This window comes from Carassius auratus, chromosome 41 (genome assembly GCF_003368295.1).
Source record: "Carassius auratus strain Wakin chromosome 41, ASM336829v1, whole genome shotgun sequence".
NCBI classification, from domain to species: Eukaryota; Metazoa; Chordata; class Actinopteri; order Cypriniformes; family Cyprinidae; genus Carassius; species Carassius auratus.
The window spans coordinates 3,437,446-3,462,146 of NC_039283.1; the positions used below are offsets into that span (position 1 = coordinate 3,437,446).

The following is a 24,701-nucleotide window of genomic DNA, read 5'->3' on the forward strand; positions in this document are numbered from 1 at the left end:
AATCAATATGACCCTGAGGCATCCGCTGTCAGACAGTCACAATAGAGAATAGAGAAAACATGTCAGTTTATGTAACGTTAATATGATACAAGTTATGCTGGTCCGCACCTATCCAAACAGCTATACATTTTTAACAGCTAAAACATTTATGCTTTACATGTGGATTTCTTTCACAAATAAGTTGTTATTCTCTTTATGTCACACTTTGTTTAGGCTTAGTGTTGACAGTTTGTTGATTAAAAAAAAAAAAAAAAAAACTTATTTATCCATAAAAAACCCCTATAAGTTTTTTAATAAGATGGGCTGCATATTTTCAGTTGTTGCTTGCAAACCGTGCCCACTGAAGGGGGGGGGGGGGGGGTGAAAAGAGGGGTAACAGGGACGCACTGACCAATCCTACTATAGAGAAGGGCAAGCTCATGAATATTAAACAGGTCGCGTGATTGGACGCCTGTGAATATACGTCAGCACCCTAAAATTAATATTAAAATCGCGAGCCGTCGCCATAGTAGCCAGCGACTGTTCATTTTCGTTTGCTGCGTTCAGAAATCTGTAAGCGAATCGGTTCGTTCGAAATGTTAAAATAAGAGAATCGATTCAAACGAGTCATCACTGAAAAATGTTCTCAAAAAACTCGCGCGGCATTTTAATTCATTATTTTTTTCGTAGAAGCTTAACAATGGTGTCTGTTTATGATTGCATTACACAGAGTGAGCTTTCAACCTGACAGTCACGTCTCAGTTCTCCCTTACAGCCGAATTGATGAATGGATATTAACATATTGCTAAATACTGCTATTTAACAATATGTATATTATGAATTATAAACAGTGTTTGGCGTTACTTAGGCGACATATGTAGGCTAACCAATTTGTCAGCTTCACTCGAGCTAACTTTCTCCATTCACATCGAATGATTCACGATTCGGCTCGTGTGAATCATTAATAACAACCGACTCCAAACAACAATTCCTCCGCGAATCGGACATCACGTTCGTTTGCATTTAGAAAGTGAGAACGACTGGATCTCTCTGTATATGTACACCGACTGAATGAAAAGTCAGGTTTGTGTAGTGTCGGGTCTGGTTTATCAGGACTGTGCCAGTATCCACTTCTTTCATCCATGGAACGGGAGGTGGCGTGATTATTAATGACTTTTGGAGGAAAAAGACTTGGAATCGAGCATACGGTGGATTTTCATGTGTTTCACGGGTGATTTAGAAATTGCTCTTTGCCACAAATCGGACCGTTTTATGTGATATGGATTCGTTACGGATTAAGGCAGCGCTGTATTTCCATTAGATACGGCCAGTCTGCAGAGAGATCCACGTTTTCATCTCTGAGATCTTGATTTGCTGGTCTTGTGGTGGTTTCAGTAGTGAAGATGAGAGGATATGTGTAACCGAAGGCAGCAGCAGCGGTGTATTGTGAAATGCATTTCCATATTTCACACAGCACCGGAGCGCAACATGTATTTCCTGCGTGAATCCAGTGTGATGCACAGGAAGGGAAGTGCATGTTAACAGACTGTATCAGGCCACGATGCGCTCTGCGATCACGATCGCCTCTGTTTTCTCGATATAAGCTGACATTCGGGTTTTATTTCGCTTGTCACTGCATGTCATGTTGATCCGGGGCGAAACATCTGGTTCAATGGTCGCCTCGCTTCCTTCCTGAGTCCTGATGTTCTTCCTCCATGCGAGGGTTCATCATGGAAACCCACCGTGAGCGCTGCTGGACACCGAGACTGGACCCGAGACTGGGAACAGAGAGGCTGATGGATGTGTAAACAGCTCTTCTTGTCTCCTTCACGTCAACTTGCTGAGACTGCAGACCTCAGAGAAAAAACAAAGGTGTGCAGCTGGGGGCATTGGTTCGAGAAGCGCATCCCAAGTGCCAAAGCGTCTCTCTAGGTGCCAGTGCCATTAACATGCATGCAAGATCTGATTCGGTGTCTAAACATGCCAGGCATGACAATCAGGTGTCCGCTTCGGATCTGATCTCAGGTTTGGACATTGGCGAACACGTTTCCAGGCAGTGTTTTCCCAGCATCCACTGCATTGAGACCCACACGGAGTGTTAGTTTTTATAGTATCTTTTACAATCCAGCTCTCCAGAATGCACCGGAACCGGGCCTTTTCGGAGCCCGAGTATTCTGCGGAGTATTCGGCGGACTGTTCGGTCACCCTGCCCTCTGACCCCGGGCAGGCGGTGGGACGCACCCATGAGGTGACCGTGCGCAGCTCCGGCTGCTGTCTGTGTCTGCCGCGGTTCATGCGTCTGACCTTCGCGCCGGACTCTCTGGAGAACCTGTACCAGACATACTTCCGGCGGCAGCGGCACGAGACCCTGCTGGTGCTGGTGGTGTTCGCGGCCCTCTTCGACTGCTACATCATCGTGATGTGTGCTGTGCTGTACACCGGTGATAAGCTGGCGTCTGTGGCCGTGGCGTCTGTGGGGCTGGCGGTGGACGTCCTGCTGTACCTGCTGTGCCGGTTCGGTCTGCTCCCGGACCGTGTGACCCGCCGCCTGGTGCCCTACGCCTTGTGGGTGCTCATAGCAGCCCAGATCTTCTGTTACCTAGGACTGAACTTCGCCCGCTTCCATCAGCCCAGCGACACGGTGGGCTGGCAGGCGTTTTTTAGCTTTTCCTTCTTCCTGACGCTGCCTCTACGACTGACCCCTATAGTGCTGATCACGGCCGTGTCCTGCGGCGTGCACACCCTCGTCCTGGGCGTCACCATCGCCCAGCAGCAGCAGGAGGACATCCAGGGGGCGGCTCTGGGAAGACAGGTGAGGAAATGATCCCAGCAGTTTGGAGGAGTAAAGATGGGTCTCGAGAGGTTCATTGAAGAACCTTTCCATTTCACAAAATGTCCAAAAGGACCATACTTGGTTCCCCAAAGAACCTTCCAGTGCTTAAAAGAAGCATGTTTTGCTAAGACCCTTTTGGTCATTTATAACGAACCTTCTGTGGAATGAAACCGTTATTTTTAGAAGTATGGTGGAGAAGGGTTCTTTAGGTTCTTTAAATGTACTTCATTCTTAGAAAAACATGGGTCTTTTAAGAGCTGACCACTGACAGGTTCTTTGGGGAACCAGAAATGGCTCATCTATATCATCACTGAGAAAGTAGCTTTAGTTTTAAAGGTGTAAATGATGGGCTTATATCATCTACAGTTCCTCCTGAGGTTTCTGATCAAAGCCCGATTCAACCGATGTTAAAACCTGAGAACGTGAAAGACTCAATGACAACAATTTCTGGCCATCAAACAAACACGTGCTTTGTAGTCAAAAGGATGCATGGGGATTTGACTCCACATATATATATTTCGATATTAAATGGTTCTGATTAAATAACAAAAATAATATTTTTTTAGTCATGCTGAAGGGAATACATCATGTAAAGCCTTGTAGATATGAGCTTTGTAGACTTGTCCATCCCAGTAACTATTAAAATATTGATATGAAGTTAACACTTTGCAATGAGCTTCCATTAGTTATTGCATTAACAATCATAAACTACCAATGAGCATTACATTTATTATTGTACATCATAATTTTTTATGTTGGTTATTAAAAATACAACTATTCATTGTGAGTTCACGTTAGCTCAGGTGCGTTAAATAATAATAACAGATATAACTTGTGGTTTTAATGCTGAATTTAACATTAACTACAATTGATAAATCCCTTAGAATTGTTTTCATTGTGAGTTTTTAATGTTAAAAATGTAGTTCAGTAATGTTAACAAATGAAGCCTTATTGTAAAGTGTGACCAGTATTAAAACAATTTCGATCACATAATATTGTTTAATACTAATTAATAATTCTAAATGGTAATTCATCCATACTGGACTGAAGCTTTAGCCATATAGATATTCTCTAATTAATGAATAATGTTTCAGTTGCACCTGATCTCATGCTACAGTCTACAGAAAGGCTCTTTATTGGCATCTTTTCTATCCCACAATCTTCTGGGAACCCAAACGACTTTGAAAACAGCTTTTAACCAGCAGCCTGAAGTAGGTGAAGTAGATGTGATTCAACTGAAAGGCATCAGACCTTGAGTCAGCTGCAGAAACACTGGACATTCAGATCACATTCATGCCTTCTTTATCTTTGTTTGTTGATCATTTCAGACAGAGTGTACAATTGATTGCATTTCTTTTTCTAAAGAAGAGAAATAATTTTCAGACGATGACAACACAATGGTTCAGTGTTGCGTTTGAAGAACAGCGTGGACGTTTCTGGTGCGACAGAAAGTAACAGACGCAAACTATTATTTTAGGTTTGCATGAAGAGTTTCTTTACAAATACTCTGAAGTACTCGAAACCTCTGAACATTTTATCCCAATAGTTGTTAAATAATAAATTAATTATACATTTATTGTTTTCCCTTTTTTAATTGATATGCTTAATTGTCCACGAAAAGTCTTCTTGATGTATTTGATTTTGGGATGAGATATGAGTGGACATGATTTGGTCAGATTGTGCTGATATCTGCTTCAGTGACGGGGCCAGAAGGGCCGACAGGTGGCTGTCCAGCCGAGGTGATTGGCTCTTTACTCAGCAGGACTGTCTGTGCCCCGAGAGGAAGGACGCAGGAAGCAGTTTATTCAGAAACATTACACAGCAGCCACCTGGAGATCAGTGGCTCATGAAACGTGTGGAGAACAACTTCAGGCTGTTTCAACCCCAAACCAAAACCAGCACGATTGATTGATTGATTGATTTGCACTTTGACTAGCTTTTTTGTGCTGACAAAAAAAAAGAAAAACAGTATTTTTAAAACTTATTCAATAACTAATTACAGTAATTTACAGTATTACATAAAATACTTATAGTAATGCATGATGATTAAACAGGGTTTTTTTTCTTCTAAATTATATCTACTGATAAATGTAATCGTATATATGGCAGTAATTGTTGTTCTGCCTTGTCTGTGCTTATTTAAAAAAATATTACCAAATTTTTGATTACATTTTTTATTTTATCGGTTATTCAGTTGTTACCGTTATTGTATTTTTTTGTGCTGATTTAAAAACATTATGCAATTTATTTGTATTTAGTTATTCACTTGTTACTGTATTCTCTTGATCATTTATCATGTTTTCTAAATTAAATATGTAAATAAATCTAGCATTTTTACATAACGGTAGCTTTATTACCTTTTTACACTGATTTAAAAACACAACAATGTTTTCATTAATTCAGTTATTTATGTATTTTCATGGTGATTATTTATGTTTTCTAAATGATATCTACTAATAAATATAGTGTTTATATATAATGGCACTAATTGTCGTTCTGCCTTTTCTGTGCTGATTAAAAAAAATATTACATAACGGTAGCTTTATTACCTTTTTACACTGATTTAAAAACACAACAATGTTTTCATTAATTCAGTTATTTATGTATTTTCATGGAGATTATTTATGTTTTCTAAATTATATCTTATAATAAATATAGTATTTATACATTATGGTAGAATTGATTGTAGTGCCTTTTTTGTTGATTTCAAAATATTATAGTGTTTTATAATTTATGCAATTCTTATCGTATTTTCATGATGATTAATCATTTTCTAAAATTACATCTCCAAAAATATATAGCATTTATTAGTATTTGTTACCTCTGTTGAGGCAGATTTTAAAATATTGCTGTATATATATTTTTTTTTTTCAATATAATATCAACTAATAAATACAGTAGTAGTCTTAAAGAAGCAGACGCTAGGTGAGGAAGGCTTGTGTGTCATGTCATGATGGTGCTGTTGTGTTTTGCAGTTGCTGGCCAACATTGTGATCTACTTCTGTGCCATCACTGTGGGCGTCATGTCGTATTACATGGCCGACCGCAAACACCGCAAGGCCTTTCTGGAGGCTCGGCAGTCGCTGGAGGTGAAGCTCAACCTGGAGGAGCAAAGCCAGCAGCAGGTGAGAGAAACCAGCAGAGATTGATCAGCTCCTTCACTACAGACGCAAGGTCTAAAGTTGAACTTTGAACTTGAGCATAGCATCTGAATGCAGTGTCATGCATGCAACGCTGCAAAAGACGTGAGACTCGAGCAACAATAGAAAAATTTAATTCATTAACCCTTATTTGTGTGTGAACGACCCCTAGGTGAACCTTGTGAATTAAACATTTAATGTAGTGAGGTCGTGGGACAACAGTGATGCATGTTTGAAATGTTGCACAATGTGTACTATTACACATGTGAAGTAAAAGGAGTCATACAGTGTTCAGAATAAAGTGAGGTAATATTCAGTTTCCAACATAGCTAGTCATTATTTTTGCAGTTCTGTTTGATGCCACTAGTGGTGCAGAAATCACACACACTTTACCTGTAAATAATACATATATACATGAGAAACATCAGAAACTGATAGAAAGTTTGACAACAGATGAAAAGTAACACATTGAATTAAAGACTGAAATTGTATTTTCTTGTAAAATTATTATTTTATTTTTTTTTTACAAAAAAACGTTCTGGTTAGGGAAAAAAAATCTAATAAGCAATTTTGTTCTGATATAAATTGTGATTCTGATTTAAAATATTATTAAAATATTTTTTAATCCAGGCTTGCTGTTCTTGTTTGCAGGGACACACAATTTGTCCAAAATGTTGTGATTATATATTAAAATGGCTTTAAAAAAATACATAAATAAAATATAACTTTTTAATACGTATTTACTAAATAAAAAAGAAAATAAATCATACTATGTCCATATTTCACTGTAAAATAAAAATGAATATTTAAAAAATAATATGATACTCATCACAGCTGTAAGACTAGAATACTAATATTTATGTCTTAATTTCTTCACCTGCAAGCTTTTTAATTATTTGACAGAGAATGGAAGAAGCTTCTCTTCTGTCAGTAAGCATTTCTCATCAGGTGTTTGAGGAGACAGTTTTGTTTCCAAAGACACACAGCGTCTGTTGAGATGCTGCTGGTGTGTAACTGAACACAGTGCTGCGCTTCACTCAGAAACACACAGATCAAGGGCCCTATCATACACCCGATGCAAGGCGACAAGTGTGTTTGCCAGTTTCAGTCCGGCACTGTTCGCATTTTCCTGTCCAGCGTCACGTCGTTTAATTAGCAAATGCATTTGTGCGCCCATGGGCGTGCTGGTTTAAAAAAAGAGGTGTGTTCAGGCGCATTGCTATTTTAAGGAACTGAAAATAGACTGCGCCATAGACCAACTCAAACCTGATATAAATATATATATATAAATGCCTACATGTCATAATGGATAGTCATCTCATGTATCAGAATTATCTATTTGCTCGCACACGAGCAGCTCCGTTTAATTTCGTAGACGTGTTCTGTCTTTGCGTTTGCCAAATTCTGCCGTGTAAATAGCAAATCCGTCATGGCACTAGCTCAACTGGCTCTTAAAGGGAATGGAAGATGAGACTCTGATTGGTTTATTGCACGTTACGCCCAAAAAACACCCATTACTCATTAAGAGAATAGGGACAACACGTTTACACCATGCGCCCGGGCGCGCCAACCGTTTTTCCATCGTTAAAATAGCAAAAGTGGATTTGGACACGCCCTGAGTGCACCAGCGCCGTGCACTTTACACTTGTGTTTAGATCGTTAAAATAGGGCCCAAATGTTTATTTACTTAAATCACAGCCCTTGTGGTTTAATAATCGCACTAACCCAAAGTGCAGTTTCATTTTTCATGAATCATGCAGGTTGTTTGTCAGTAGTGTAACGTTAGCGATGTATGAAGCAGCTTTCCGTTGGTCAACACGGCAAATTCATGCCAAATCAGCTCGAGGAAATCTTTCATCCTTACATCAACATAGTTTGTGGTGGTGAAAAATGGCAGAACCAAGTATGGTCCCATTCATCGCTGTTCTGTGAATTATCAACGTCAAAGACTTCGAAAAGATTTCCTCACGAAGAACCTTCGTAAAGTTTTTGATGATGGTCTGTGACATCAAACCTCTTAGCCCCACCCACTGTGAAATCTGACTGGCCTTAAATCCCGCCCTACAAAACTGTCAATCAAACATCTGACATGATTTGATTGGCTGAGATTAGTATTGAAAATACACAGACGGAGTGGACAGAAGTCCTCTGAAGTCATTGTGTCGTTGATTTGTGTGTATGTGTAGAGGTTCAGCAGTCAGTGCCACACTTACAGAGCAAACGAAAAGAGAGAGAGAAAGAGCAAAACAGGCCGATAAGAAGCATATGAGGAGAAACTGGGGCTGCTGGGAGACGGGGTCCGCCAGCCAATCAAGAAGCTACGGCCGGTTACCGTGGCGACGGCCTCCTGAGACGATGTGATCTGTAATCACGCTAGCGACTCCTTTATCTTGTTTTAGTGAGCGCTGCGTGGTCAGCTGTGAGTGTGTGCTAAAGGGAGTGTGTTTGGGCTGTGAGTGGACATGTTAACAGCTCAGGTCACGGTTAGCATCGCTGAAGTGTTTTAAACGTACATATATTTGTGCACTGTATCCTTAAGAGATATTAATTTGCATTTCTTTTTCTTTTAACGTATTAATTGTGGTCAGTGTCTGATAGCTGTGAGGTCATTAGTAGTATAAAGTTGACACCTATTGAATACCGTTAAGAAGTTTGGTAAGATTTCTTATATTCTCAGTCAAGGCTGCATTTATTTGATCAAAAATAAAGTGAAAATGTGAAAAATTATTATAATTTAAAATAGCTGTTTTCTATGTGAATCTCTGTTAAAGTGTAATTTATTTCTGTGATGCTCCGCTGTATTTTCAGCATCCAGTTTTCAGTGTCACATGATCTTCAGAAATCATGAAAATATGATGATTTACTGCTCAAGAAACATTTCTGATTATTATCAATGTTGAAAACAGTTGTGCTGTACAATTCTTTGATGAATAGAAAGGTCAAAAGAACAGCATCTTAAATAGAAATGTTTGTATCAGTGTCTTATATAAATATAAAAAATTCAGTTTGGGCTAGGTACATTAAAAAAATAAAATAATACTTTTATTCAACAAAGATGCATTTAACTGATTAAAAGTGACAGAAAAGACACTGATACAAAAATGTCTATTTCAGATGCTTTTTCAGTTCTTTTGATCTTTCTATTCATCAAAGAGTCCTGAAAAATAAAACTTAGCACTGTTTCTGCATAATATTGTGCTGCTTAACATTGATAACAATCAGAAATGTTTCTTGAGCAGTAAATCATCATATTAGAATGATTTCTGGCGATCATGCATAATCAGTTAAATGCATCTTTGTTGAATAAAATAATTATTTTCTTTTTTAAATGTACCTGGCGGCCAAGCAGAATTTTGAATATATATATATATATATTATACAGAATTAATGTATAGTATATCAGTTTTTATACACACACACACACTATATATACACACACTATATATATATATATATGTATATATATAGACATTTTTATATTTTTTATGATTTTTTAATATATATTTTTTAATAATTCTGTTTGGGAGTGATATGCTGTCTCAGAGAGAGAGCATTAATTAAAAATATTTTCTTTTCTTTTTATCTTTTTAATATAGATTTATTTTATTTGTTCATTTGAATATTTATACAATTATACAAATGATTACTTAGTAAGCAAACATGCAAGAGGTGGATTATGCACAGAATTGTTAGAATATATCTATAAATTCTCCAGATGCAGAATGTATAGAAATATACCATATTTTTCAGACTATAAGTCGCACCTGCGTATAAGTCGCATCAGTCCAAAGATACGTATATAAGTCATATATATAAAAAACATATATAAGTAGCACTGGACTATAAGTCGCATTTATTTAGAACCAAGAGAAAACATTACCGTCTCCAGCCGCCAGAGGGCGCTCTATGCTGCTCAGTGCTCCTGTAATCTACACTGAAGACATAGAGCGCCCTCTCGCGGCTGGAGACGGTAATGTTTTCTCTTGGTTTATTTCTCTTGGTTCATGTCAAATTAATTTGGATAAATAAGTCGCACCTGACTATAAGTCGCAGGACCAGCCAAACTATGAAAAAAAGTGCGACTTATAGTCCAGAAAATACGGTAGATGTATTTGTAGATGCATGGATGTTTAATGAGTGGTTGTCCTCCTGCGTACAGGAGCGTCTCCTGCTGTCCATCTTACCCAAGCACATCGCAGACGAGATGCTTCAGGACATGAAGAAAGAAGCCAGTCAGAAAGAGATGCAGCAGTTCAACACCATGTACATGTATCGGCACGAGAACGTCAGGTCAGTGTTTCAGTAAACCACGGCGAAGCTTAATGTCGGCGTCTGCTGATTGTCTGACTCTTGACTGTGTTTGTGTTGCAGTATTCTGTTCGCAGACATCGTGGGCTTCACTCAGCTGTCCTCGTCCTGTAGCGCGCATGAGCTGGTGAAGCTGCTCAACGAACTGTTCGCCCGCTTCGACAAGCTAGCAGCTGTGAGTTACTGCTATCTGTATGCAAGCTTTATTTAACACACATTTAGTTACTTTTAAAGATGCAATCCCTTTTGGTGACTAATGATCTTAAGATGCATAGTGCAGCAGTCGAGTTTAAAGTAAAAATCACATTGATGGGAAACAGCAGTGTATGTACCACAGCATATTTCAAACAAATATTAAATCCTGAAGACATAAAACATTATGAATGAGTCTCCCTTTTAAATGAAAATGATGCTTTTATTCAGTAAGGATGCCTTTAATTGATCAAAAGTGACAGTGAAGATATTTATAATGTTAGAAAAGATTTCAAATAAGTAAGACGGCTGAAAAAGTGACGCACGTTGTTGCTCTCAATCGACGCTCGGTTAACCCTTGATGAAGTCTAAGTCTAAGTCTAAGATGCTCTACCTTTAGAAATACCACCAGTTGAGGATCAAGATCCTGGGCGACTGCTATTACTGTATTTGTGGCCTTCCAGATTACCGCGAGGACCATGCGGCCTGCTCCATCATGATGGGTTTGGCCATGGTTGAGGCCATCTCGTGAGTGATGCATGCTGGGAATTACTGACTGCTTCATGACCATGACTTTGAAATGACTTGAGCGTCTGACACATTCATCTGGGTTTCAGATACGTTCGAGAGAAGACGCAGACGGACGTGGACATGCGTGTCGGGGTGCATTCTGGGACGGTTTTGGGCGGTGTGCTGGGACAGAAGCGCTGGCAGTATGACGTGTGGTCCACTGACGTGACGGTGGCCAACAAGATGGAGGCAGGAGGGATACCTGGGTAAAATCCTGCACCTTCTCCGGTTGTTAGCTTCTGAATGCTAGGGGAAATTCACTAGCCATCCGTTTATGAAAGTATCGAGTGTGAATGCAGTCCGAGGAATGACTCGGATAAGTGTGAACGTTCTGGCTGTTCAGGTCACATACGTAAACTTTCCTCCGTCTGAGATCTGGAAACATCTGGAGATATGTTCGATTATTAAAATCTGTCATAATCATTAGTAAGACCCGACTAGAATGAGACCCACCCCTTGTGAAAAAGACTTGATCATACTGAATGTGCACTTGTTGCTTACTCCAAATCTTTCAACGTCATTACAAATGTGTAATTACAAATATCTAAATACATGACAACCAAGTTTCAATAGAAGAGACTGAAGTATATTTTAGTTTATCATAGATTCTTGTCAGCACATTCAGCAGTAACACTTTAGCCATATTTCAGTAGAAGTAAGTAGAAAAAAAAGTTAGTTGAGACGAACTTTAAGTTGGCTTGAGAAAGCCTGACCAGAAAGTTTGAAGAAGTTTAAAGTTAGATTGACAGATTAGTTGAAAAGAAAGAATGACAGATAGATTAGAAAGAAAGATTAGTTAGAAAAAAAGATGGATTAGTTAAATAAAAGAAAGGATTAGTTAGAAAGAAAGAAAGAAAGAAAGATTAGTTAGAAAGAAAGAAAATAAAGAAAAAAGATTAGAAAGAAAGAAAAATAAATATTTGTAAGAAATAAAAAAGAAAGATTAATTGTAAGAAAGATAAGAAAGAAATAAAAAAATGAAAAATGAAAGATTAGTTAAAAAGAAAGAAAAAACTAAAGATTCATTAGAAAGAGAGAAAGAGAAAAAAAGAAGATAAAAGAAAGAAAGAAAGAAAGAAAAAGATTAGTTAGAAAGAAAACAAAGAAAAAAGGATTAGTAAGAAAGAAAGAAAGAAGATTGAAAGAAAGAAAAATATTCATTAGAAAGAAAGAAAAAAGAAAGATTAGTCAGAAAGAAAGCAAATAAAAAGATTCATTAGAAAGAAAGAAAAAAAGAAAGAAAGAAGCTGTTTAATGGCACTCAGCAGGTTGCATGCATCAGTCCAAAAGAAGTGAAATGAAAAGTGTCCATCCATTAAAAAAATAGCATGTTGCTACCATGATTAGCAAGTGACTAGCATATACTTAGCATTATTAGCAAGTGACTAGCATATACTTAGCATTATTAGCAAGTTACTAGCATGTACTTAGCATGATTAACAAGTGACTAGCATGTACTTAGCATGCACTTAGCATGATTAGCAAGTGACTAGCATGTACTTAGCATGATTACCAAGTGACTAGCATGTACTTAGCATGATTAGCAAGTGACTAGCATGTACTTAGCATGTACTTAGCATGATTAGCAAGTGACTAGCATGTACTTAGCATGATTAGCAAGTGACTAGCATGTACTTAGCATGATTAGCAAGGTATCTGACACTTAAGTCCTGCTTAAGTGGCTCAGAAGATGGATCCTGCAGCCGTTTAGTGAACTTACAGGGTAGTTTTCAACAGCTAAGCAGCAACAGTGTGTGTGTCCTGAGTGAAGCAGCTGGTTTTTGTTGGCCAGTAACACACTCAAACGTGTGTCTGGTAGGCGAGTGCACATCTCCCAGAGTACCCTGGAGTGTCTGCATGGAGAGTTTGACGTGGAGCCGGGGAACGGAGGAGACCGCTGCGAGTACCTGAAGGAAAGGGGCATTGAGACGTATTTGGTGGTGGTGCCCAAGGGACCCGTGAGCAAGAGCAACATCAATGGAGTAGTGAGTGTGGGTTCCTGTGTCTGTTGTTTCTGTTCCTCTGTGTGTCTCTCCTTCTCACGTGCTCACCGCTGGTTTCCTCCAGAAGCTGTCGGTGACGTCGTCTAATGGGAATTCTCCGCTGCTGATCAACACTACGGAGTGTAACGGGAGCGTCCACACGGCCTGCACCACACCGGAGGAGCCGGAGGAGCTGGACACACGCGTAATGAAACCGTGATCTCACACACTGTCAACACTGTCAATCTCTTTAACTTCTGTACTTAATGACAGAGTAAAGTGACAAAGGATTTCGCTTCAGTCCCTGAAAAAGCTCTGTCAGTAATAATAATGCTAGGTGAAAATTGTATATTATTAACTTATTTGTTAAAATGATAGCATAAAATAGGTTTTAAATGGTAGTTAATTGTAACTTTAAAACATGATTCACTTATTTACCTATTTGTGACCCTGGAACACAATACAAGTCGTAACCAGAGATTTATAAATCATCTGAAAGCTGAATAAATCATCTCTCCATTGATGTATGGTTTGTTAGGAGGACAATATTTGTCTGAGATACAACTATTTGAAAATCTGGAATCTGAGAGAGCAAAAATAAAATCTAAATGCTGAAAAAATCACCTTTAAGGTTTTCCAAATGGATTCTTAGCAATAATATGCACTAGTCAAAAATCTAGTTTTTATACATTTACGGTAGGAAATTTACAAAATATCTTTATGGAACATCTTCTTCATTAATTAATCTTAATTTGGCCATCTTTAATTAATATTCTAATGATGTTTTATAAAAGATAAATCAATAATTTTGACCCATACAGTGTATTTTTGGCTATTACTACAAATATTTCCCAGCGACTTAAAGACTGCTTTTGTGCTCCAGGGTCACATTTGTATTAAAGTTACTGTGGAATACCATTTAAAACCTATTTTACACTAAGATTACTTCTTTTTTTTTTAAGTGATATTTAAGATTTTACAATTTTGCTAAATATTTCTGTTTCAAATAAAACAGAATTTAAATTAATCAAATAATCCTGAAAAATAAAATCTATCATGGTTTCCCCAGAAATATGCAGCAGCTCAGCTGTTTTCAACATTGATAATAATCAAATCAGCAGATTATAATGATTCGCATGTTATCAAAATGGAAATGATTGCTTTCTTATTTAAAAATAGCAAAGGATTTCACATTAGTCTCTAAAAAATGTTTGCATGAACGAATTTGTTAGTTATAATGATGTTAAACAATATATATATATATATTATAACCGCATGCGATGAACATGTTACAACCCATTTGGCTTCCGAATTCTATTGCATTTCTTAGCAAATCAGAAAAAAGGGATTTATTACTGTATAATTACAGGACTGGTATCGAAACGGCCCTTTAAATGGTATATTTAAGCATGTTTATGTATTAGCATGATGACATCAGACAAAAACAACAACAACAACAACTTGAATAATTGTGCCAAATAATTGCAACTATACAACTCCCATATTTCGGAGCCATTCTTCTGAACAGTGAATGTGTGTGTGTTTGGTGGTAGGTGGTGAACCCCTCTTTTCCAAACCCTCGGCGGCGTTTGCGTCTGCGTGATCTGGCAGAGCGAGTCATCGACGCTCAGGAGAACGAACAGGAGCTCAACAAACTCCTCAATGAAGCTCTGCTGGAGAGAGAGACCGTGCAGGCGTAAGCAGAGGAACAATTATGGAAATCATATACATTCAAAAAATTGTATATTAAACGCAGTTAGTTGAACAAGCGTTTTCGACAAATTTAAGTAGGACTTAAGTGCATCTTTATATGTAATTTCATAATAAGTCTTCCTGCTAAGTGTTTCTGCTGAATGTACTGACAATCATTTATGACAAACTAAAACATACAGTACTTTCATGACATTTCTATTGAAACTTATATCATGTGTTTGAATATATTTGTTATAACACATTTGTATTGATTAAGTTGCAATTTAAGTGCATTTCAAATATATGTCGACTAATACACTTAAGTTAAAATTATAATCAAGTACTTCATATGTGCTTTAATATATTAGTCAATGCATCAAAACAGGTGTACTTCTTAAAACAATGAAACAAGATACATTTTACTTCTAATTTGCTGCTTATTAATAGTTAGTAATGTAGTTGTTAAATGTAGGTATGGTGCAGGGTGAAAAGATCATGCTTTTAAGTGTTACCTGAACTGTAAAGTAAAGTATAGGGTCCAATTCACACCAATAACTATTTGCTTATTAGCATGTCTATTACTAACATATTGGCTGTTTATTAGTGCTTATAAAGTACATATAACGCATGACATCCCTAATCCTACCCAATAGCCTAAACTTAACAACTACCTTATAAAGTATTAATAAGCAGCAAATAAGGAGTTAACTGAGGCAAAAGTCATAGTTAATGGTTAGTTAATAGTGAGAATTGGACCCTAAAATAAAGTGTGACCAAACGTTTAATTTGAATTTCTCTCTTTGTTATTAATATTATGTATATATATTTTTTTAAATATACTTTTAGGATTCGTAGCGCACTCTTATTTCTCAGTGGTGGATGTGTGTGTTTCAGGCTGAAAGGGAAGCACACGAATGTTCTGTCCCTGCGCTTCACTGATCCGGAGCTGGAGACACGCTTCTCTGTGGAGAAGGAGAAGCAGAGCGGAGCGGCGTTCAGCTGCTCGTGTGTGGTGCTGCTCTTCACCGCCGTCATGGAGGCGCTCATTGACCCCAGGTCAGTTAACTATTAACACTAACACCATCAGCCCGCTACTTTAGCAGCCGGAGGTCAACGGAGGCCAGTCGTGATCTGTTTACAGTTATATCAGCATCTGTTTGTTTGTGCTGATGCTGTTTGGTGTTTTCCTTCATCTCTGACCTTCACTGAAAGCTGGGAATCGAGCAGGTTTCCTGATTCAGTTAGATTCTGGTTTGATTTCGATTCATCTGTTACTACAGCATACTTAAATTAATGAATACATTGAATAAATACATTGGGAACACATTAGAATAATGGTCCATTAGTTGTGTTAGTTAACATGATCTAAGCAAGAACAATCCTTCTACATTTATTAATCTTAGTTGTTAATTTGTTAATTTCAACATTTACTAATGCATAATTTCAACAAAAAAAAAAAAAAGTTGTGCGTGGTAACATTAGTTAAAGCTGCAGTAGGTAACTTTTGTAAAAATATATTTTTTACATATTTGTTAAACCTGTCATTATGTCCTGACAGTAGAATATGAGACAGATAATCTGTGAAAAAAAATCAAGCTCCTCTGGCTCCTCCCAGTGCTCCTATTGCCATTTGCAGAAATACATCGCTCCCGTCAAGTAACAACCTATCAGAGCTGCGGTCCGTAACTTTGTTTGTGTTCAAAATGTAGAAAAATGTATATAATAAGCGAGTACACCATGAATCCATTTTCCAAACCGTGTTTTTGTCCTGTCCTGAATCACTAGTGTGCACCTATAATAAGTGTTTATATTCAGACTATTTTAGATTGCTTCGGGGATACCGCGGCGGAGTAACCCAGTACCTTTGTGATTCTTCATAGACATAAACAGAGAGAAGTAGTTCCGGCTACAATGTTCTTCTGCAAGACGCAAGCAGTTCTGTTTATTAACTGCTAGAGCGTCAAAAGTTACCGACCGCAGCTTTAATGCACTGTGGATTAGCATGAACTAACAATGAATAACTGTATTTTCATTAACAAAGATCAATAAATACAGTAATAAATGTACTGTTCATTGTTTGTTCATGTTAATTAATTAATTAACTAACATAATGGACCATTATTCTAAAGTGTTACCAATACATTGATTTATTTAGCTTGATTCAGCAATAATAAATAATATTTTAAGTTTTTTAGTTAATTTAAGTTTTATTTATACTTTTAAGATTTAAATACAATATAAAATAGAAATCAAACGCGATCTTTTTCACGAGTGTTTTAACAGCATTAGGCTAGGAATGGCCATGTGTTTCTGTATTGCTGTATTATTGATTTGTAATGTTCTTGTGTATTTTGTGTATATCTGTGTATTTTTGCTCCGCAGGTTGGTTGCAAACTATGTGACTCTGGCTGTAGGTGAAGTCTTGCTTCTCATTCTTACTCTCTGTTCGCTGGCAGCCATTTTCCCTCGGGTGAGTTACTGTTATAACTCCTTCCTCCACCAATCACATGCTTAACACATGTGTGCTTGGTTTCGTACGTGATGCCAATTTCTTGTTGCACTCAATAATACAGTAGTAAAGTTGTTTCCAGCGTTTGTTTGGTGTCAACTTTAACATGTTTACTGCTAACATCATGATCCACGCTCTGCTGAGAAATCATATATTTCCAATGCACCCGTCAACTCCTTTTGTAATATCAATATAACAAGTCACATGCATGAAATGTGGTTCCCGAGGCTCTTCTATTTACTGTTGGAGCACGCAGCAGTATATCCGACTCATCCTCATTAGTTAGGTCAACACATTCCCCATTGACTAATAAAGTTCCCAGTATTGATTCTCTCTCAAGCACACACACACACACACACACACAGATTGAGCGAGAGCAGAGATAATGTGTTTCCGTAGGGCGAGACGGTCACGCACACGTCCACTAGGCAACAGATGAAGGACGCATGAGTCCGTATGGCTCAACTGAAGAATGTATTGATTTTTAAAAGCACGTTGCTGTGAATTAAATCGAACTGAACACATGCACACTGTGACTAGATCACAGGCCTTTCCTCTGACTTCACTGCTGTCAGAACAGACAGACAACTTCTGCTTCTTTGTCTTGTTTTCAAAGGTATTTCCAAAGAGATTGGTGTCGTTCTCCACTTGGATTGATCACACGCGCTGGGCTCGCAACACGTGGGCCATGGCGGCCATCTTTATAGTCACAATGGCAGACATAGTAGATATGGTAAGGAACCAGTGAACACGGTAGACAAAGTATAACCCACCCACATTTTCATAACTAACTATAATTTAATTACACAAACTGTAACGGATGAATTAAATGGACAAACATCATTTTTAGCATCTAAAACAACGGAGAAAGCAACACACATCACGTTTAAGATGATGCTTTTGAAGCCTGTGCTCGTGTGTCTTCTGTAGCTGAGCTGTCGTCCAGCGGAGTCCTCCTCAAACGAGGCGACTGCGGTCACTCCGGTCACTGCGGCCGCCAGCGGCTGCTCAGAGAATCCCAAATACTACAGCTACGTCTCCGTACTGGCGCTGATGGCCACCACCATGCTGGTGCAGGTCAGCCACATGGTGAAGCTCACCCTCATGCTGCTGATCAGCGGAGCTACAGCCGTGGTCAACATCTACAGCTGGAGGGACATCTTTGACCTGTACGACCTGACGCACTTTAAGGAATACAGGTGGGTCAAGCACCAATCACAGCAGGGATTAGCACTATTATCTCCAATTAGTATGTGATTGACATCTCAAACCAAGCAGTCTGTGTAGCAGAGGGGTGTTGCTGCTGATTTAAAGTGATATTTGACCCCAAAAAGGAAAATTCACCCTCATGTTGTTCCATGTCAAGTCAAGTCAATTGATGGCTGTGATGCAAAGCTGAATTTTCAGCATCATTACTTTAGTCTTCGGTGTCACGTGATCCATTGGGAGTTAAGAAACATTTCTGCTGAACACAACAGAAGATAGTTTTTTTTTTCATGCTATGGAAGTCAGTGGCTACCGTCGACAGTTGGGTGACAAATATTAATCAAAATGTGTTCACAAGAAGAAAGAAACTCATAGTTAACATCACATAAATGAGGACAGAAATGTCATTTTTAGGTGAACTGTCCCTTTAAGTGATCAGACTTACTGACATTGAATGAGCCTGTTATCTCCAGGTATTGAAATAGAGAAATGCAGTCTTACTCTTCAAGTTGATTTAATCTGTTTTTTGTTTTTTTTTGTTTTACAGATTTCATCTTGTGCCCTCCAAATACGCCATGAGTGTGATGATCTTCATCATGATGGTCAGCTTCTACTACTTCTCCCGACATGTGAGATTAACTTTTTTATCTTTCTTTATTGAGTCTCAAAAGTAGATTTTTTCTACTCTTTCTCATATGATGAAATGTGTGAGGACTGGGACTCTCAAAGTCCAAAATGATATAAAAGCACCTAAAAATGTAATGTTTTTTATCCCAAGTCTTCTGAATTCGTACAGGAGTTATGTTTCAGGAACGGGCCAAAATGTATGTTGTTATTTATGGAAAATTGTCAACTTTTTAGATCCTTTCAAATCCAATTTAAATATTATATGCATTCTGTCAGGTTTGATATCAATGACATTTGGGACCCTGGACCACAAAACCATTCATAAGGGACAATATCTGTCTGAGATACAACTATTTGTAAATCTGGAATCTGAGGGAGCAAAAAATCTAAATATTAAAAAAATCATATTTAAAGTGGTCCAAATGAATTCTTAGCAATGCATATTACTTGTCAAAAATTAAGTTTTGATATATATACAAATTTACAAAATATCTTCATGGAAGATTATCTTTATTTAATACCCTAATGATTTTTGGCATAAAAGAAAAGTCGATCATTTTGACCCATACAGTGTATTTCTGACTATTGCTACACATATACCCCAGAGACTTTTCTTTAAAGTGCACTACATTTCAATAGTTTGGGGTCTGTAAGATTTTTAAATCCTCTTATTCTCACCAATGCTGCATTCATTTGATCAAAAATACAGTAAAATTGTGAAATATTATTTCAATTTAAAATAACTTTTCTGTGTGAATATGTTTAGCATAGTGATAAGGATGGACATTTTAATGTGTTTGGTCTTGGAACAATAGATCTGCCATTACATCCACAGAAATGCTGCTGTATGTGCTGCAGGTGGAGCTGGGGGAGGTGGAGGGTTTCTAAAGTGTGCTGCAACTGTATTTGAAGGTTGAGCAGCGAGCTCATTGGCTGCTGGTGTGAATAATGATGTGATTATTTCCGCCTGTGCCATCTAGTCTCATGATTGAACTTTGTATTTTAAAATGTGATGCGCAGCTGTATTTTCAGCATCATTCCTCCAGTCTTCAGTGTCACATGATCTTCAGAAATCACTCTAATATGCTGATTTGCTGCTCAAGAAACATTTCTGATTATTGTCAATGATAAAAACAGCGCCGATTCATATATTTTTGTGTACATTGTGGCTCAGGTGGAGAAGCTGGCACGCACGCTGTTCCTGTGGAAGATTGAAGTGCATGAGCAGAAGGAGAAGGTGTACGAGATGCGGCGCTGGAACGAGGCTCTGGTCACTAATATGCTTCCGGAGCACGTCGCCCGACATTTCCTGGGCTCCAAGAAGAGGGATGAGGTGAGAAATCCAGCCGCTCAGCCTCACAAATTCTGTCAAACTCAATTAACTTTCCTATGCACATGTCCCAGGAGCTCTACAGCCAGTCCTACGACGAGATCGGAGTCATGTTCGCCTCCATCCCAAACTTCTCTGATTTCTATACGGAGGAAAGCATCAACAACGGCGGGATCGAGTGTCTGAGGTTCCTCAATGAAATCATTTCGGATTTTGATAGCGTAAGTACTAGTAGTGTTTCACCCAGTTGTTGCCAGTCAAAGCAGAAGCGCTGTTATTCGTTCACGTTTGTGCTCTTCAGCTGTTAGACGAGCCGCAGTTTCGCTGTATAACTAAGATCAAGACTATTGGCAGCACGTATATGGCAGCATCAGGAGTCACTCCAGACAATAACACCAACGGTTACGCTTGTATGAAGGTAAAGACAGTACATACGAGTCTAATATATCCATCTAGTTCTGATGAAACCGAGGTAGAAACAATTTGTGTCCTTCCCGACAGAAAGAAGAGGTTTCAGAGCGCGAACGCTGGCAGCACTTGGCAGATCTTGCTGATTTTGCTCTGGCCATGAAAGTCACGCTGATGAACATCAACTACCAGTCCTTCAATAACTTCATGCTCCGCATCGGTCAGTGGCCTGACGTCCGGCTGTGTGTGAACGACACAATGATTCACAACGCTTCATGTTTGGCTGCGTGTTTTCTCTGTAGGGTTGAATAAAGGGGGTGTTTTGGCTGGTGTGATCGGGGCCCGTAAACCTCATTTTGACATCTGGGGAAACACTGTGAATGTGGCCAGTCGCATGGAGTCCACAGGGGTGATGGGGAACATCCAGGTGAGGCTGGGTAGCTTGACTTTAGCTGAACTACATTTATAGTGTTCCTGTAGCTCAATTGGTAGAGCATTGAGTTATCAAGCGCAAGGTTGGGGGTTCGATTCACCGGGAACCCATGATAGGTAGAAATTGATAGCCTGAATGCACTGTAAGTCGCTTTGGATAAAAGCGTCTGCTAAATGCATAAATTTAAATTTAAATTTTTTTAATTAAAAAAATAAACAAATAATAAAAAATATTTTATTTATGAAAATCACAGACACTTTCATGAGTGTTTTTTATGAACACTTTGCACTTTGTAATAAAGTTAAACGTTTTACTTTAAGGTACGTTTTAAATCATTATATTTAAATTATCTTAAGTGCACTTATTTTGATGTGTTGAATAACGTGCTTATTTAAAGTTAATATATAAATGTATTAAGTTGCAACTTAATCATTTCAAATGTGTTTTTTAATTACAAATATATTTAAATACATGACATACATGTTTCAATAAAAATGACACTAAAGTATATTTTAGTTTACCATAAATACTTGTCAATACTTGTCAAAGACAATAGAAGTAATTATAAAATGACATGTAAAGATGAAAAAAAAAAACTAAAAACTAAAGTTTGGGTAATTGCATTTACAATAAACAATATATTCAGTTCGCACTTACTGTTATTTATGTAATATGTACTCTTTTTGAAAATATATTATAGTGTACTAAAGCTAAAGATATAAACAAACAAAACAATAAATACCGTAGTCATATGATTTTAACCTCATCACAAAGCTTCCAAAAACTCTTTCAGTCTTTATTTAAAATCTGCAACCTGTAAATCATGAGTTACAATAGTAAGCAAGAGCGTGATTATAAACACGAGTAGATAAGTTTACTTGTTTGGTCTGATAATGTTTAATGCCTCAACAACCTCTTTAGTCACATTTAGCGATTTGTTAGCAAGCACCTTTATCAAGACTCAGCAAGAAATCACAAGGGGGTTTTACTGATGTCTTAAGACTCATTCACACCACGATATAACGATAACTATGAAGATAATGATATTAGCATCCACACCACCGGATTATATTGTCCGTTTATTCTGGCGCACGCGTGTCTGCCACTTTAAATTCTCAAGCACATTACAGCAGGATGGATTTTGATTGGCTGTCAATATTTGTATTGTTAGAACTATATTTTTATCGTTATCCTTATCGTTATTGATTATCGTCCTTGGAGTGAATAGGCCTTTAGAATAAAACCTGAGAAGATAAGAAAAAAGAAAAAACAGGATGATGCAACGGGAAGTTGAAATGTACAGTGACATCTCTGTATGCTAGCTAAACAAACTCTGCTTCCCCCAGGTGGTGGAGGACTGCTACTGCATCCTGAAGGACTACGGCTTCCGCTTCGTCAGGAGAGGACCCATATTCGTCAAGGGGAAAGGAGAGCTGCTCACCTACTTCCTAAAGGGACGTGAAAAACAAGGCTCCTTCATTAACGGCTCTTCTGTGACCCTGCCGCACCAAGTGGTGGACAGCTCTTGACCGACAGGCACACACACTTGCTGGCGCACACCTCACCTCATACCTCTTCTGCCGAGTACAGTGCTCCAGTAATTAGTTCTTTCAAATCTGTTTTCTCTATTTATTAGGCTGAGGGAAAAAACATTGAGAGAGACTTTGTTTATATAAGAGAAGTACTATATAATCTAAATTTTGGAGTTGTGCACAGAGATGAGTGTATGAAATAAAACAAGCTGAATGACTGCTAAAGTGATAAACAGGTTGTTCTTAAACTCAAGCCACAACGAATACATTAAACTCTACTCTATATTACGCACTGCGCTGCTCAAAGAAACTGACAAATTACCTATTTTTGTTCTTCTTTCATTTAATTATTTAATCCTTTATTTAAAGATTACACTGAAAGTCCCAGAAATATCTGAATGTTGTTTGCAATTGAAGAGCTTTTCCGAATGCCTGTGTAGGAAAGCATACTGACTGCCTTTGCCTCTTCTGAAAGTGTGTGTGTGTGTGTGTGTGTGTGTGTGTGTGTGTGTGTGTGTGTGTTCATGCATTTCTAAAGTCTAGTCACATTTTCTCTTTTGAATTTTAATAATTTGTAATGGATGTACATGAGGGTTTGAAAGTCTGAGACCACATTAAATCATGGGTTTTAATCATTGACCGTATAAAAACAGGTTTTAATAATGGAAATAACCATACAGTTCTTGGATTACTCACAACATATGTAAAAAATAAAACTAAGTGTTAATAAAAGTATTATGCTGTCAATGTAACTAGTAATGAAAAATATTGTATTCTAAAAATAAACACAAGCACTTTCATTATTTGTCTCAGACATTTGGACCCCAGTATACATTTTAGTGTTCCTCGTGTGCCAAATACAAGCCACTATGTGTGTCAGTTTGTGCTACTCTGAGGACATGTGTGAGTATCAGTGTGTGAACGGGTTCATTGTGCGTGGCATTGCAGGGATGAACGTTTCTTAGTTCAAAATATATTCCCCACAGTGTCTTTCCTCAAGGATTAGATGAATGTGCAATAGTTTATTCTTTTACTGCATTCTGCTCTCCATTACAGTTTTAAGAAGAGCCCTCTTCTCCCAGCAAGTCATATTTTTATATTATGATGTAAAAGTTGTAGTTAAAGAGTATTGTACACAGAGACAGGACGTTAGGCTGGATTGGTGTGTCTTCTAAACTGGCCAGACAGTTCATTTATTACCAGTGTCAGAGACCTTCTGTGTCAGTTAGCAGAAATCCATTTGATTTTGAGTTGAAATGGTATATGAAGGCATGACTTTGTGGCCGATCGCTGTGGTTTGATGCAGGATTTTGCTAAAATTTGATATTTTTGAATTATCCTTAGATATGGAATAAAATGGCACTTTGAAAGATCTGTTATGTAATGCTGTCTGAGTCTGATTATTTTAAGTGTGTTGGTAAATTTTTACATTTTAAATGTGTTTTTGAATTTCTTCGACATAATGGTTCCCCAAAAACCATCATTGCTGTTACCCTGAATCTTTGGGAACATGGTATTACAACACTGATGACAACAAAATAATACAAACAACACATATAGTTCTACTGTTTCGAGGTAGTTTGTTAAACAAGATTTGCATTACTCGCTTCCTATAAATGGCTCTGGTATATTACAGCGTGTTCCCAACACCTTGCAAAACGCTGTAAGTTAGATCAACATCCTCCAAAAGCACAAACAAAAAATAACACTTGAAAAAAATCTCTTAAAATATTTGGGTAACACTTTATTTAAAGGACCAATTCTCACTATTAACTCGCACCCTAAAGAAAGCAGCTCTGAAAATGGAGTGCTGCTCTAGAGGTAAACTAGAGCTGTCGATCATAACATACTACTAGAGAGACTGGAAAACTGGGTCTGGCTTTCTGGGATGGTACTCACAAATGGTTCAGATCATACTTAGAAGGGAGAGGCTATTATGTGAGTCTAGGAGAGCATAAGT

At 37.9% G+C, this 24,701-nt stretch overlaps 1 protein-coding gene across 2 annotated transcripts; it reads left to right on the top strand.

Moving 5' to 3' along the window:
- Positions 1-986: 986 nt before the first annotated feature.
- adcy3a (adenylate cyclase 3a) lies at positions 987-23,541 on the top strand. Of its 2 annotated transcripts, none has more exons than XM_026228417.1 (20): positions 987-2,791; positions 5,788-5,937; positions 10,112-10,242; positions 10,324-10,435; positions 10,853-10,980; positions 11,070-11,228; positions 12,842-13,007; positions 13,090-13,209; positions 14,558-14,700; positions 15,591-15,752; positions 17,079-17,166; positions 17,822-17,938; positions 18,136-18,404; positions 18,959-19,040; positions 20,213-20,371; positions 20,443-20,589; positions 20,670-20,786; positions 20,870-20,996; positions 21,079-21,203; positions 22,556-23,541. In XM_026228417.1, exons 1-20 carry the CDS (start codon positions 2,117-2,119, stop codon positions 22,736-22,738), a joined length of 3,360 nt encoding a protein of 1,119 aa, XP_026084202.1. In that variant the 5' UTR covers positions 987-2,116; the 3' UTR covers positions 22,739-23,541. The 2 variants fall into 2 exon arrangements, with proteins under 2 accessions (XP_026084202.1, XP_026084203.1); XM_026228418.1 differs by having other exon boundaries at positions 13,093-13,209.
- The last annotated feature ends 1,160 nt before the right edge of the window (positions 23,542-24,701 follow it).

Excerpts from the sequence above, each read along its gene's own strand:
- adcy3a (XM_026228417.1), top strand. The coding sequence starts at position 2,117 with ATGCACCGGAACCGGGCCTTTTCGGAGCCCGAGTATTCTGCGGAGTAT. Across the intron at positions 5,938-10,111 it reads AGGAGCAAAGCCAGCAGCAG|GAGCGTCTCCTGCTGTCCAT; the intron begins GTGAGAGAAACC and ends TCCTGCGTACAG. Across the intron at positions 20,997-21,078 it reads TAACTTCATGCTCCGCATCG|GGTTGAATAAAGGGGGTGTT; the intron begins GTCAGTGGCCTG and ends TTTTCTCTGTAG.